This window comes from Rhineura floridana, chromosome 8 (assembly GCF_030035675.1).
Source record: "Rhineura floridana isolate rRhiFlo1 chromosome 8, rRhiFlo1.hap2, whole genome shotgun sequence".
Lineage (NCBI taxonomy): Eukaryota > Metazoa > Chordata > Lepidosauria > Squamata > Rhineuridae > Rhineura > Rhineura floridana.
Window position 1 is genome coordinate 112,273,967 of NC_084487.1, and position 15,458 is coordinate 112,289,424.

At 40.9% G+C, this 15,458-nt stretch overlaps 1 protein-coding gene across 1 annotated transcript in view; it reads left to right on the top strand.

The window, feature by feature from the left end:
* Positions 1–15,458, top strand: part of CCDC146 (coiled-coil domain containing 146) — a 112,260-nt gene that overhangs the window by 52,577 nt on the left and 44,225 nt on the right. Inside the window, exons 3-5 of the mRNA XM_061582099.1 lie at positions 8,288–8,370; positions 9,574–9,783; positions 12,227–12,284. Coding sequence (XP_061438083.1) covers positions 8,288–8,370; positions 9,574–9,783; positions 12,227–12,284 — 351 coding nt within the window. The remainder of the gene's footprint in view (positions 1–8,287; positions 8,371–9,573; positions 9,784–12,226; positions 12,285–15,458) is intronic.

A 15,458-nucleotide genomic window follows, 5' to 3' on the forward strand; every position in this document is an offset into this window, starting at 1 on the left:
TTTTTGCAACTACATGACATTCTCCTAAGATTAATTTTCACCTCACATCAGTTCTGCGTAATGACAGTTCCAGAATCCATTTGACGCAGTGCAGTCCAATTTCTGAATAGGTACTACCGCAGAATGTTGTAAAACCCTATTTCCACTGCATTTAGTTTGAGTAACTACCGAACTAACCCTATGTGGGAAATAGCACTTTGGTCCAGTTTTCTTAAAATGAAAACACGGTGAGTCAGATTCAGATTGGGGGAGATGTCCCAATGCTGCTGGTCAGATGGTGCACATTTTGGAAAGTGGCACATTACAAGCTTTGGATATCGTGTGCCAGTGACTTATGTCCCTGGTGTGTAGTGTTGCAATGCATGTTTTAACACTTTTGTATTGCATAACTATACATTCCTGACTAAAGGCCACATTCTGCATTTCTTACATAAGCAAGAATTGATCATCATTGTAATGGTTCCTGTTGCCATGTACCCTTATGTAGTAATTTATATTTGTACAATAATGACTCCAAATGTGTACAAAATGTGTACATATATCACAGTAATACAGGATCTATTTGTCCTTAGTTTGGATGGGAATGCACAAGAATTGCAGAACCATTAATCTGTATTAAAACTCCTGGCTAAGGTCTGGTGCCACTTTCAAATTTCCTATGACTATGTTTAATCAGTCGCTATGTTGGTGGGGGAATAAAATAGAGATGTAAGTGGAAAACCAGCAGGGATGGGGTTCACTTTCAAGTGTATTGCACAGAATGTCACATGTAAGACTATTTGCCTGCTGGACAGAAGTCATGGGTATGTGCTGACTGAGTTCAGTGATGCGGTTTTGCTTCCCTGGACCTCGGGTCAAGTTAGGAGGGTGAAAGGTGAGACCTTCAAGGTAGTTTGCATTGAAATGTTATCAGTTCCACACTCAGGGCCAGCTAGACAGGTACAGCTATGTAGTCTCAATGTGTAAATGAGAAGGTATATCAGGAGGAAGGTTTGGGGTTTGTTAGGCACGTTTTGGGGCAAGGCAGGCCTGTTCAGAAGGGATGGGCTCTACCTGAACCAGGATGGAACCAGACTGTTGATGCTTAAAATTTTAAAAAGTGGCAGAACAGTTTTTAAACTGATTGCAGGGGTGTGATGTACCCAGGGATCCTTAAGAGAGTTCCTATGACTTTTTCTATCCTAACACCCCCTGGGGATCACTAGAAAGACCAATTTACCTGGGCATCTAAGTGTACCACCTTTATCATTGGGATTAAACCCACAATATAATCGTCCAATGGATTGTTAGCTGGCAACACCTACTGAGCAGGACTCTGCTGTAACTTGGCTAAGAGGCTGAAGGCAAGGACATGAAGTGAAATAGTATATGTTGTTAAGACTCCCTTTAGAAGGAAGGAAGAGGACAGAAGGCAGGAAGGAATATTGAGGTCAGGGTGCAATAAAAGGTCAAACATTTTAAACCAGCCTTTCCCATCCTTTAGGTCCCCAATGGTGTTGGACTACAGCTTCCATCAGCCCCAGCTAGCATGGCCAATGGTCAGGAATTATGGGAACTGTAGTCCAGCAACATCTGGGAACCCAAAGGTTGGGAAAGGCTGTTTTATACATTTTCTACAATTTAATCCTAAACTTCCCAGCTCTCTCTGACAGGGCATAAGCCAACAGGAGCTAAGGAGCATCTGGTTCCAACGAATCAGGGATGAGGGGGGAAATTATTAAGAGCATTCAAATGGAGGATGGGTAGAACCAAGCTCTGAGAGTGCAGGGATAGCAATTCAGACAGGCCAAAGCATCATGGGCTGAAACATTTGGAGAGAGGGGCACCATATTTAATTTATATGCTAACACTTGAAGCCATATGCTAGTACTTGAAGTTTATATGCTAACACTGGAAGCCTCCAAGGCAAAATGGGTGAGCTGGAGGGCTTGGTCTTAGAAGAGAGCATAGATGTAATGCGCATAACAGAAACCTGACAGAATGTATTTATTTTATTTATAAAAGTGTGAACTGCCAACACATTAAAAAAAAAAGATCATGATGGTGGACAAAATCATTAAAACATCATAAAATTATAAAATCATAAAATACAGAACAAATGACCATCACTAATTCAAATGATTTTTATTTATAAGAAGGAAGCATTTCAGTGGGATATGGTTATCGCTGAATACAGACTCTGCACTGTTCTTCAACCTTGGGTCCCCAGATGTTGTGGGACTGCAGCTCCCATTACCTTTGGCCATTGGCTAAGCTGGCTGGGGTTGATGAGAGTTGTACTCCAACAGCATCTGGAGACCCAAGGTTGAAGAACAGTGCTCTATAGTAAGGATAGGGAAATGCAGAGCTTGGAAGTAACTCGTTATTTTTAACGAGTTACTTGTAATTCGTTACAATTTTAAATAACAAGTGGGTAATTCCATTACATTTGGCAAGTAATGGAACGACTAGTAATTTCCCTACTTTTCAGCTGCAACTTTAACGTTTCCACGTTAGGTTGCACGTTACTTGGGGGCGGGAACAAGGGGAAGACAGCTCCTGGCTGTGATTGGTTAACACAAGACATGTGCCTCACACTGATTGGACCTCTGCGCACTCTCTCTCTTCCCTCGTGATCTGTGTTAGGATGCACGAGGGAAGAGGTGAATAGACAGGGCCTGCTAGCGTCTGAGAGGACAAAATGGACGCCGGAGGAAAAAGCCAGGGCAAGGACAACGGAGGAGAAGGCAGCAGCAGAATGGCAAAGAGCTGTGGAGGTGAGTGACGATGATTTGTGTGTGTGTGTGTGTGCCCCCCCTGCGGCACCATTCTGCCCACCCCACCCCCCTGCGGCACCGTTCTGACCCCCACTGCCTCTCCTTGCCTCTGCCGCCCCCTCCATCAATCACAAGGCACTTCCAATTCTTCGGCCTACTCAGAGCTTGGAAAAGTTACTTTTTTGAACTACAACTCCCATCAGCCCTAGGCAACATGGCCACTGGATTAGGCTGATGGGAGCTGTAGTTCAAAAAAGTAACTTTTCCAAGCTCTGGCCTACTTCTCTTCCTTCCCCCCCTTTTTGAACTCTCCCCCTTGTTCCCTTCCCATGCATACCTGTGTGCTGTATTTATCCAGACAGAGCACTCCTGCCTTTTAAAATGCCAGCTAGCTTTTTATTGTATATTTATTTGAACTCCATCTTTCTTTTTATTTGTATTTTTGTCCTGTTTAATCACAAGACTGAATTGTATGTGGGACAAAAACTGTCTCAGTAATAATAATAATAATGATAATAATAATAATAATAATAATAATAATCATTAGGCGTATAATAAATGTCTTAAGGCTGATTTTTTTGTTCTTGGCAGAGATGAGGTGAGAAGTAGGGTCCTTGCAGCTCCTCCTCTCAGTCCCCCAGCTCTCAAACTCATGTTCTGTGAGAAAGAGAGATTCCCAGTCCCAGAGAGAGATAGACTGTTGACAATCTCTGCTAATATCTATACAAATGTACATAACATGCATCACCTGAACTCACATGATCTAGAGTTACCTTAGATCTTGCAAGATTTGCAAATGAGAAGCAATAGGGTTTTATATTAGTTCTGATTGTCTATTGGGCTATCATAGGTTATATGTTTTTTTCATTTTCTATGGCAAAAACTCCAACTTCAGTGGAATTTATGTGATGTGTTCTAATCATTTGAATTTGGCTAATGAATGCTTTATTCTTTCATCAGAACTTTAGCAGTAGTACTAAAATATTAATAAAAAAGAAAAGGGAAAGAAAAAATACTTTACATACATCATTCAGCTGTATTGCTAATTATAGATATAGATATAAAAGATAAATGGCATTTTGTCAAAAGTATTTTTGTCTACATTTTATACCTCATCCTTGGTTTTCCAAGTTTGGCATGGAATGCTTCTCATACAGAATTAATTTGAAATGCTGCATATTTATTATCATAATCATCATATTCAAAATAAAATATATATGTACCGCCTTCAAGTTGATTCCAACTTATGGTGACCCTATGAATAGGGTTTTCATGAGGCTGAGAGGCAGTGACTGGCCCAAGGTCACCCAGTGAGCTTCATGGCTATGTGGGGATTTGAACCCTAGTCTCATTTTGTTCTCACAACAACCCTGTGAGATAGTAGGTTAGGCTGGCCCAGGCAGGGTTATTCAGTGAGCAAAAATGATGCAAATAGGATCTCTTTTAATTGTGCTATCGACCTGCTTACTTCCACTCTGACTGGGGGATCTTGCAGCATGGGGAGGAGATGGGGGCACATCACAGCTGAAGTTCACCCATATAGGAGCATTATCTCTTGTTTATTACAGAGACGCCTGTTGCAGGTTTTGCTGCTGAGAGCAGCAGTCAGTTAGTGCGGCCACTTGAGTCACAGCTTGTTGATCCTGAGGAGGCAAAACTAGAAAGTGAGGTTCAGAAAGGAGGCCCTGTGCACGAGGAGGAGGAGGGCATGAAGCAGTGCCAGTTGCCCACAGCCACATCTGCAGAACAGCAAGTACCATGGTTTGGCTTTGAGAAAGCTTGTACATTTGTGAGCCAGAGTGGGAAAAATGTTGTTGTACGATGCAATTACTGCCTTCCAAGGATCAAAAATCTGAGATCAGCTGTTTCCTCCTCATCCAATGTGAAGAAACATTTTGAGGTAAGCCTTTGTCATGCTGGTCCTCAAAGAGTGTCCATTGTCTATTTATGTTTAAATTGTGAAGTTCCTCTTCCATTTTTTCTTGGATTCATGCTTTGTTCTTCTTCCTCAGAGGGCACACCCTGAGAAGCTGAGAGCAATTGAAGAAGCAATAAAGGCAAGGAGACGTGGCCTTCCTGAACCAATGCATGACACCCCTCCTCCCAAAATGCTGAAGCAGCAGCAGACAACCCTTGAGAGGTGGGGATCTGGCAGGGAGCCTGTCACCCAGAGCAATCTCAACAGGAGAATCATTGATTTCATTGTAGAGGAGACATTACCACTTCAGACTGTGGACAAACCATCATTCATTAATCTGGTTCGCATTGGACTCCCCAAAGATCTCACCATCATATGTGCCAAGACTCTGAGAGACAGAATTGAGAAGAGAGCATGCCACATGAGAGAAACTCTTGCAAACCGAATGGGTGCTGTGGCATATATAGCAACCACTGCAGATTGTTGGACCAATGGCAAGAAGAGTTACTTTGGGGTAACACCCCACTGGATCAACCCAACTACCCTGAAACGTGAGGTCGGGGCCTTGGCTTGTAAGCGTCTGAAGGGGCGCCATACATACGATGTCCTTTCAAAAGCACTGCATGATGTACATGTGCAGTACAGGATCCACAACAAAGTTATGTGCACTACTACAGACAATGGCTCCAACTTTGTGAAAGCGTTCAGAGTTTTCATGGCCAAAGAACCAGTGGAAGCTGCAGGCACCAGTGACGATGATGGTGATAACCAGGAGGAGGAGGAGGCTGAGGTGGAGTTTGTGCCTATCTGTGAGATCCTGGACACAGGACCTGAGGCAGAGGAAGAAGCTGCAGACTCAGGAGAGGATTTTGTTTTACCACCACACCAGAGATGTGCTAGCCACACCCTCAACCTTGTGGCAACACAAGACATAGAGGCCATGCTTTCTGACTCCTCCAAAAATAGTCTTCTTGGTCCTTTCAAGAAACAGTTTCGTTCCTTGATGGGAAAGTGCAGCAAGTTGTGGTCCAAGCAGAACCAGTCAGCCCAGATTGCTGAGTATATCCATGCGCAATGTGGTGTGTATCTGAAGGTACCGAATAAGACCAGGTGGAATTCCACCTTTGATGCATTGAAGCAACTACATGAGCTCCTGTCAACTGTGCCACTAAAAATGCATGCCATAATGGACCGCTGCTCCAGGATCACAGCTGCTGAGATTGAAGTGGTACAGGAATACACAGAGATTATGGAGCCACTAGCCCAGTCCCTAGATATCCTGCAGTGGGAGAACAGCATGTTCATGGGGTATTTGCTACCAACGCTCTGCAATCTGGACCGCAAGTTAGAAGGACTGGAAAACAAACCTGAGAGGTATACTGTTTTCAGCTGCTGAGAGGTGTGCGCGAAGCCCTAAGAAAGCGGTTTGCAGCTATCTGGGAGGACAAGAGGCTTCTTCTGGCAGCCTGCCTACACCCTTGCTTCAAACTAGATTGGCTGGAATCGTGTCAGGCCACCACCCATACCAACAAGTAAGAACATTAGGGAAGCCCTTTGGGTGGATTACTCCAAGGGAAATGCTGTCTCAAGGGAGACATCAGAGGGCTTAAGGTGGTAGGCAGGGGCTGGGCCTTTTCTTCCTGGGGCTCCTCATCACAACCTTGGGTTGCTGCAGGTAATCCTTAAGGGTCTGCTGTGCTGCCCCATGAGTGTGGTGACTTGGTCACCTTCCTACCTTCCATGTCATCATCCACAGGCTCAGGCTGGACCCTGAACCAGGGGACATGACAAGCATCAGGAAATGAAGAGCAGATGATGGTTTCCTAACATATATGTATTAACATATCCTCTCTCTTTCTTAGATACACAATGGAAGCCTTGTTGAAAGCTGAAATAAAGATGGGTGTACTTAATGAGGACAGTGATCAGTCTTCAGATAAAGAGCAGGAAGGAGATGACTTAGAAGATGACTTCTTTAACTTTCTGCCCCAGGGCAAGAAGTCAGCAGTGGACACTGCTGAGGAGGAACTGGTGAGGTACCTGAGGTCTCCCAGCAGGGAAGTGTCATCACTCCATGGCTTTCCACGTGCGCTGCGGTGTTTTTTGCAGCACAACACAGGCATGCCTTCAAGCGCCGCAGTAGAACGCCTGTTCAGTACTGGTGGCAACGTAATGACTGTAAAAAGACATTCCTTGTCTGACATGCTCTTTGAGCATCTTGTTCTTTTGAGACATAACAGAAACATATTATAAAAGCATTTCAAGTGTAAAATTTGATTTCAAGAGTTGGGGTATCTTCATTGCTTGGGGGGATGTGAGATTCTGTTATGCCATTATGTTAATCTTATGGATAAATTTTTTTATTCTACTACCCCCTGTGTGTGTGTGTTTATTTTTAATATTGTTTTAGGCTTCTTAGATGTGCAGCAGCCAAGGCCAGCACCTTGTAGGAGTTTTTAAAAAAAAGTAACTGAAATGTAATTGTAGTGATTACTTTTGAGGAAAAGTAAAGTAATCAGTTACTTTCAGAGCAATTGTAATTGTAACAGTAATTACTACTTTTTTGGGCCAAGTAATTGTAACTGTAATTTATTACTTTTTAAAAGTAATCTTCCAAGCTCTGGGGAAATGTGTACTGGAGGTGGTGTTGCTCAGTAAGCAAAAGAGGACAGAGTCCAACAAGCTAGAAATCCCCAAAAGGGCAGACTCCACCACAGAATAATAGTGAGTGGTGGTACCAGGCCCTTAGAGTAATTTAGTACTGGGGATATCCTATTCCACCCCCTGACCAAATGCTCAGGATGATTTTGAGAATTAAATCAAAGGAGGCATATCCAAAAGAGGAAATGCTGTAGTAACAGGTGATGTGAATTACCCTCATATAGACTGGGTACATGCATATCCCAGTCAAAACAAAGTAACATTTCTAGAGACTCTGACTATGCCCTAGAACAGTTTGTTATGGAACTGACCAGAGGGGCAGTGACCCTGAATTCAGTCTTAAGTGGTGCCCAGATGGAACAGTAACCACAGTGCTATCAAATTCAATATATATGTAAATGGACAATTGCCAAAAAAATCCAACACAACCGCATTTGACTTCAAAAGAGAAAAGATCCCCAAAATTAGGAAATTGATAAAAAGGAAGTTGAAAGGAAGAGTTAAGAGGGTCAAATCTCTCCAAAAAGCTTGGGAGTTGTTTATAGGAAGGGAGTCTGAGGAACTGAAGCTAATAGCGGTGACACAAGATGAAGTTCTAGGCCTTATTGACAAAATGAAAACTGACAAATCAGCAGGTCTTGATGGGTTACACCTAATAGTACTAGAGCATTGCAAATGTTACTTGGTATTTATAAAAATCATTGATCTGTCCACAATTTTACATATTCTCATTTCAAATTAGCTCAGTATTGAGGTCTCAGTAATGAGAACTTAATTTTTTATTTAGTTTTATAGTTGCGAAATAAATTGCTTCAGGGATGTAATTTTATCTGAGTAATGCCAAATATAGCAAAAGGTTTCCATTTATTTTCACATTGAATAAAAGGTTGCCAAACGTTTTCATAATGGATAAACTTGTACATCCATAATTGTCTCTCTTGCCATTTTATAGTTGTTTTATGCTGGAAATATCCCTGGAACTAGGATGGCTGAACTGAAGGCAAAGTATACTATTCTGCATGATACACTAGTAAGGTAGGGTTTGTTTTGTAGGCCTTTCTGTAGGTAATGTCAATGCTTATTTCCAGTGATTAAACATTTGTGCTAGATACATTATTTCAGCTGATTTTTCAAATTAAAAGATGGGAGAATAATGTGGAAAATTAAATTGAACAGGGGATGCATCTTTGATTTGTATAACATACAAAGAGTGTGTTTATATGTTCTATATCATTTAACATTTAGGGCTTCTGGAAAAGGGGACAGATGCTTTGTGTGTAGTGGTTGTGCCCAGTTATTAAACTCTTCTGAGTGAGTGTCAAATTCTTACAGAAATGCTACATATACATGTTTACATAACTATTTTAGCAACATGGAAAAATTATCTTTTTCACCTGAGCATTAATGTCATTGTATTATTGACTCCAAGGTTAAGTGTTCCAAGATTCTTAAAGAAAGACAGACAACATTCTCCTGCTTCTAGACATATAATTAAATTATTAATATTGTAAGCATGGAAATAACTGAATGTACACACAGAATAAAGAGCAAACATTTATCTGAACATTTTATTCCCCTTTTTTGTCATGGAGTAAATAATACAAACATCTATGCTTTCTTTCTCTCCCTATTGGTTGTCTCTCCTCATTGTCAAAATTGCCATTCTCAGCTGACCAGGGCAGGTCCCTGCCTTCTTTGCTTTTGTTACTTAGCTATTAGGGATGGAAAGATCTGTCTGTTTCGGTTCTCTCCGTTTCTCATTTTTCCAACGTTAAATCCAGTTCTCTACATTTCTTCAGCGATCTGCGATTTATTTTTAAAAAAAACCTAACCCTCATGAAAATTCTCCACCATTTTAGTGCGAATTTCTCCAAATAAACACATTTTTGCAAGCCATTTCTCATTATTTCATGCCTTTTTGCATGTTATTTTCACTCATGTATTCATTTTTATGGACACTTTCCCCTAATATATGCATTTTTATAAATGTTGTTGAGTTGGCGAACTACATCCCAAAATTTGAATAAATATGAATTTCGAAGGATGGTTGTGTTTTGGTTCTCATATTGTTTCGGAAATTGATAATTTGATAAATTCTGCTTGAAATGCAAACTGAATCAAAATTCTCTCCCATCCCTATTAGCTATATGGTGTTATGAAGACACTGTTTAATAATATTTGTTATTTTTTCTGTTTCTTCATACATATGTGGTTCCCAATATTATTGTTTTACTTCAGCCTACAGGAATCAGAGATTCAGCTGTTACAAGATGCCAAACGTTTCACTGTTGAAATAGAACAGCAGCAGCAGATACTAGAAAAAACTGAACAGTTTCCAGAGGGATCTGCTTCAGAGTTGTCCAAACTGAGACAGCAGTACCTGAGATACTTTAACGAATACAATGCTATCCAAGAAAGAGAGTATGAAATACAGTACAAGTTGAACAGGTAGACAATGCTTCAATCAATATCTGTATCACAAACTATTTACCAGTAGGGTTGCCAGGTTCTTGGCCTGAGACTGATCCTGTATCTTTAGGAGAAGAGAAAGTCAGCCAAGTGCAGGTGTTCTTGCAACAGTGTAAAGGGAAAAACCACAAGGTGGAATTCTCCCTTCCCCTGCACAACTTTTAAAGATACAGAAGACCTCTTGGTTGCCAGGCCCGGCCTCCAAAAGGTCTTCTGTATCTTTAAAAGTTGTGGAGGAAGGAGGGAGAATTCCACCTTGTGGTTTTTCCCATTACAGAGTTGCAAGAACACCTGCACTTGGCTGACCTTCTCTTCTCCTAAAGATACAGGATCAGTCTCAGGCCATGGACCTGGCAACCCTATTTACCAGTGAGTAATGGCTTTCACTTGTCTAGCTGATTCATGGATGGGGAACCCTGGGCTGTGCAGGCCAGCTTGGAAAAGTTACTTTTTTAAACTACAACTCCCATCAGCCCCAGCCAGCATGGCGCTGGCTGGGGCTGATGGGAGTTGTAGTTCAAAAAAGTAACTTTTCCAAGCTCTGAAGGCAGGTAAGTGGGGCTGCTGTAGCTTCTGAACCTTTAGCTGTCTACTGGGAGCCCAAAGAATGGCTGTGTCAGACAATGCAGTGAGCCAGATTTAGGACCAAACTGCGTGTTACACTTAATGTGTAGCATCTATTTTTTATTTATTTTTATTTATTCATTGCATTTGTATACCGCCCCATAGCCGAAGCTCTCTGGGTGGTTTACAACAATTAAAAACAAATATACAAATTTTTAAAAAACATATTTTGAAAAGGCCATTTAAAGACACATGCTAAAACGCCTGGGAGAAGAGGAAAGTCTTGACCTGGTGCCGAAAAGATAACAGTGTTGGTGCCAGGTGCACCTCGTCAAAAAGATCATTCCATAATTTGGGGGCCACCACTGAGAAGGCCCTCTCCCTTGTTGCCAGCCTCCCAGCTTCCCTCGGAGTGGGCACCCGGAGGGGGGCCTTCGATGTTGAGCGTCGCGTACAGGTAGGTTCATATCGGGAGAGGCATTCCGTCAGGTACTGGGGTCCCAAGCCGTCCCACCGATGCTCCTCACCCGTGTTTTTCCTTAATTAATTAATTACAGAGATGAGGCAATTGTTACATAGTATGCTAGGGAGGAGAAGTTTATCCTTCCCCTCCCCAGCCCCTCTCTTCCATATTGCCCCCCCCCACATCAATGGGAGCTTTTTGTAAGCCTTGCAGCCATGCAGAGAGTGATTTTTTATGGGGAAGTGACTGTGCAACATAATGGCATCATTTAGGAGACCAGATTTTGTTTCCTGGCCTCCGGTTGCTGATATACACACACATGCATGCACATATACATGCTATTCTTGATGAATTATGTGGATATTACTGTGAATGTCAGAAAATGAAGATTGATCACATTGTTTTTATAAATTTTCTGCTGAACATTGACAATCACCAATGGATGGTGATGATTACATGCGTGGGTGACATCAGCAATCTGCAGTTTTTGTTGTTCATGGTAACATAAAGCTGAAGTGTGTTACGTCTTCTTTGTGGGTCATTCATTTTTTGTGTGAGGGGATGTATGTCACAAACACACAATTATAAAACAATTTTTTTAAAATGTTAAGAATCAACAACCCTAACATTGAAAAAAAACTAAGACTGAAATGACAGGAATTAACATTCCTGCTACTATCTTCATAAATATACCAGCAAAATGCACTTCTGTATGATGGGTGAAATGTTTGTGGAAGGAGGACTTGCTGATTAAAAGAATCCCTGGAAAATATAATGCAGCTTTGTTCCTATTGGTGAGGGATGGATATGTACAGTGCTACACTTTTCCCTTTAGAAATCATTGGTATCCCTGACAATATATAGCAGAAACTAAGGGGTTGCAGTCAGGGATACTGTTGAGAGGGAGGCTAAATATATTTTCTGACCCTGGAAACTCCAGGCATTGAAAATTAAGCTTGTTTCTGTTTGCATAGCCCCACTCCTTTATCCACATAGCCAAACTCTGGATTGTGTTTGTTGGTCATCCTAGTGCAGGGTTGGGTAACCTGTGGCCTTGCAGATCTTGCTGGACTACAACACACACCATCATTGGTCATTGGTGGCTGGCAACATCAACAACAACATCTGGAGGGCCACATGTTTTCCATCCCTGCACTGGAGTATGACAAAATATTGTAAACTAGTTATAGATATGGATATTGTGGGTGAGTAGACACCAAATTATGACACTTCAGAATTATTATATTATTTTATTTTAATAAAATAAATCCTTAGCCTTTTGTTTGGGCCCACTTAGCTGCATATTTAATCGTTTAAAGGGTGTGTGCCTGGAAATACTTGATAATCGCCTGACTGACATTATGAATTGATTTTGTTTACATTATTTTTCTTTAGTTTACTAGAAGATAAGAATCTCATTGAAAGGGAATATCAGAGAATCCCCAAAGCTTCTGTAAGTAAGATGTTCATGTTACCTGAGAGGTTTCGTTTGGTGCCATTTGACTGGATAAAAACAACAAAGAGTTGTCATCTAAAAGATTACAAATTTATTATGGCATAAGCTTTCATGGAGTAGAGTCCACTTCATCAGAGGCATGAAGTATAATCAGTTGAAAAAAAAATGTACAGTAGGAATGGGAGAGAAATTCTTTTCAATTCGCATTTAAAGCCAAATCTATCAAATCTGTACTTTCCAAAACAATATGTGAACCAAAACACAGCCATATTTCAAAATTCTAACATCCGAATTTTGCAGTTCTCCAACCAAAGAATGTTTACAGAAATGCATATATTTGGGGATAGTGTGCATAAAAATTACTATATATTAGTGAAAATAACATACACAAATATTAGGAGAAATTGCTTGCAAAAATGTATACATTAGTCCAAACTGCATATACTAATGTATTTATTACAAGAAATTCGCTCTAAAATGCTGAAGAATGTTCATGATTAAAAAAGCCCTGCAAATTGCTTCGGAAATGTGAACTGAATTTAAGATTGGAAAAATGGAAAACGAGAACTGAAGTTGACAGGTCCTTCCATCCCTCATATACAGTTCTGTTGTGTGTGTGATGGTATTCAACAGTAGAAAGTAGTAGTACCTCTTTTTTTTGCTGCCCATGGCAACCATTTTGTCACTTACAGCACATTTATCAAGATATGAATAGCAGCACCTAATTGTTTTACCAAAAAAGCAGTATGTATGAACAGAGGATTACACTTCATGCATCTGATAAGGTAGACTCTAGTCCATGAGCTTATAAATACACAAATAAATGAAACTGAATTAAAAGTAAGTATACATAGAACATAATCAAATTTATCATATATCATATCATTGTTTAGAAAATATCAGGATGTGTATATAAATACAAACTGTTTCTTAAAATTCATTCTACTCATTTAAACATAAATGTTTTGTTAATTAAATTTACAGTTAAAAAGTTCCCAACAAAATAATGATTTTTCTGACATAAGAAAGCTTCTGTAAAACTGTTTTGTTTTCTTTCTCCCCCAATAACACATAAGGATTCAAGGCAACTTGCATTCTGTCATTCTGATAAATGTTCAATGAAACAGTTATCTCGCTTCCTACCTTCTCTGACCCTAATAATATTAGTAAGTTTTTTCATCTGTATATTCCAAACTTTAATCAGCCAGGTTTCCAGTTCAAGTGGTTCTGATTTTTTCTATGCTTCACATAATTTCATGTGAGCTGCTGTTAAAAGATGGACAATAATTTCTTGAACTTCTTGAGATATCATTTCCTTGATGGTATTATTAAATGTTTAATATTATTATTAATATTAAATGGTATTATTAAAGAGTATCTTGGCAATTCATATCCTTTTATTTTCCTTATTTCCATTAATACTTCATCCTAGAATATTTTGATTTGGGCACATGTCCAAAAGAGATTAAAAATATCAGCTCCTGAAGAATCATAGAATAGTAGAGTTGGAAGGGGCCTACGAGGCCATCGAGTCCAACCCCCTGCTCAATGCAGGAATCCAAATCAAAGCATTCCTGACAGATGGCTGTCCAGCTGCCTCTTGAACGCCTCCAGTGTTGGAAAGCCCACTACCTCTCTAGGTAATTGGTTCCATTGCCGTATGGCTCTAACAGTTAGGAAGTTTTTTCTGGTGTCCAGTCGAAATCTGGCTTCCTGCAACTTGAGCCCATTATTCCGTGTCCTGCACTCTGGGGCGGTCGAGAAGAGATCCCGGCCCTCCTCTATGTGACAATCTTTCTTGTACTTGAAGAGTGCTATCATATCTCCCCTCAGTCTTCTCTTCTCCAGGCTAAACATGCCCAGTTCTTTCAGTCTATCCTCATAGGGCTTTGTTTCCAGTCCCCTGATCATCTTTGTTGCCCTCCTCTGAACCCGTTCCAGTTTGTCTGCATCCTTCTTGGAGTGCGGAGACCAGAACTGGATGCAGTATTCAAGATGAGGCCTAACCAGTGATGAATAGAAGGGAACTAGTACTTCACATGATTTGGAAACTATACTTCTGTTAATGCAGCCTAATATAGCATTTGCCTTTTTTGCAGCCACATCACACTGTTGGCTCATATTCAGCTTGTGATCAACGACAATTCCAAGATCCTTCTCACATGTCGTACTGCTGAGCCAAGTATCTCCTATCTTATAATGGTGCATTTGGTTTCTTTTTCCTAAGTGTAGAACTTTGCATTTATCCCTGTTGAATTTCATTCTGTTGTTTTCAGCCCAGTGTTCCAGCCTATCAAGGTCCCTTTGAATTTTGTTTCTGACTGCCACGGTATTAGCTATGCCACCCAATTTTGTATCATCTGCAAATTTTATAAGCATGTTTTGTATGTCCTCATCCAAGTCGTTAATAAAAATGTTAAAGAGCACTGGGCCCAGGACCAAGCCCTGTGGTTACTTCTGCCCAGTTTGAGAAGGAACCATTGATAAGCACTCTTTGAGTACGATTTTGGAGCCAACTGTGGATCCATCTAATAGTTGTTCCATCCACATTTAGCTAGCTTGCTAATCAGAATATCATGGGGCACTTTGTCAAAAGCTTTGCTGAAGTCGAGATATATTATGTCCACAGCGTTCCCACAGTCTACAAGGGAGGTTACCCGATCAAAAAATGAGATGAGATTAGTTTGGCAGTTCTTCATAAATCCATGTTGGCTCCTAGTAATCACTGCATTGCTTTCAAGGTGCTTACAGATTGACTGCTTTATAATCTGCTCCAGAATTTTCCCAGGGATTGATGTTAGGCTGACTGGTCTGTAGTTCCCCGGTTCCTCCTTCTTGCCCTTTTTGAAGATAGGGACAACATAAGCTCTCCTCCAATCATCCGGCACTTCACCGGTCCTCCATGATTTACACCTCCAACACTTACTGTTTAAATTAGCGTTTATTTTGCTTTTTGGCATTAGACACCGTTAGACACCATCTTGCTAAGGCCCTCCGTGGCGCAGAGAGGTAAGCAGTGGTAACGCAGCTGAAGCTCTGCTCATGGCCGGAGTTCGATTCCAACGGAAGGAGGAAGTCGAATCTCTGGTAAAAGGGGTCGAGGTCCACTCAGCCTTCCATCCATCCGTGGTCAGTAAAATGAGTACCCGGCATGTGCTGGGGGGTAAAGAA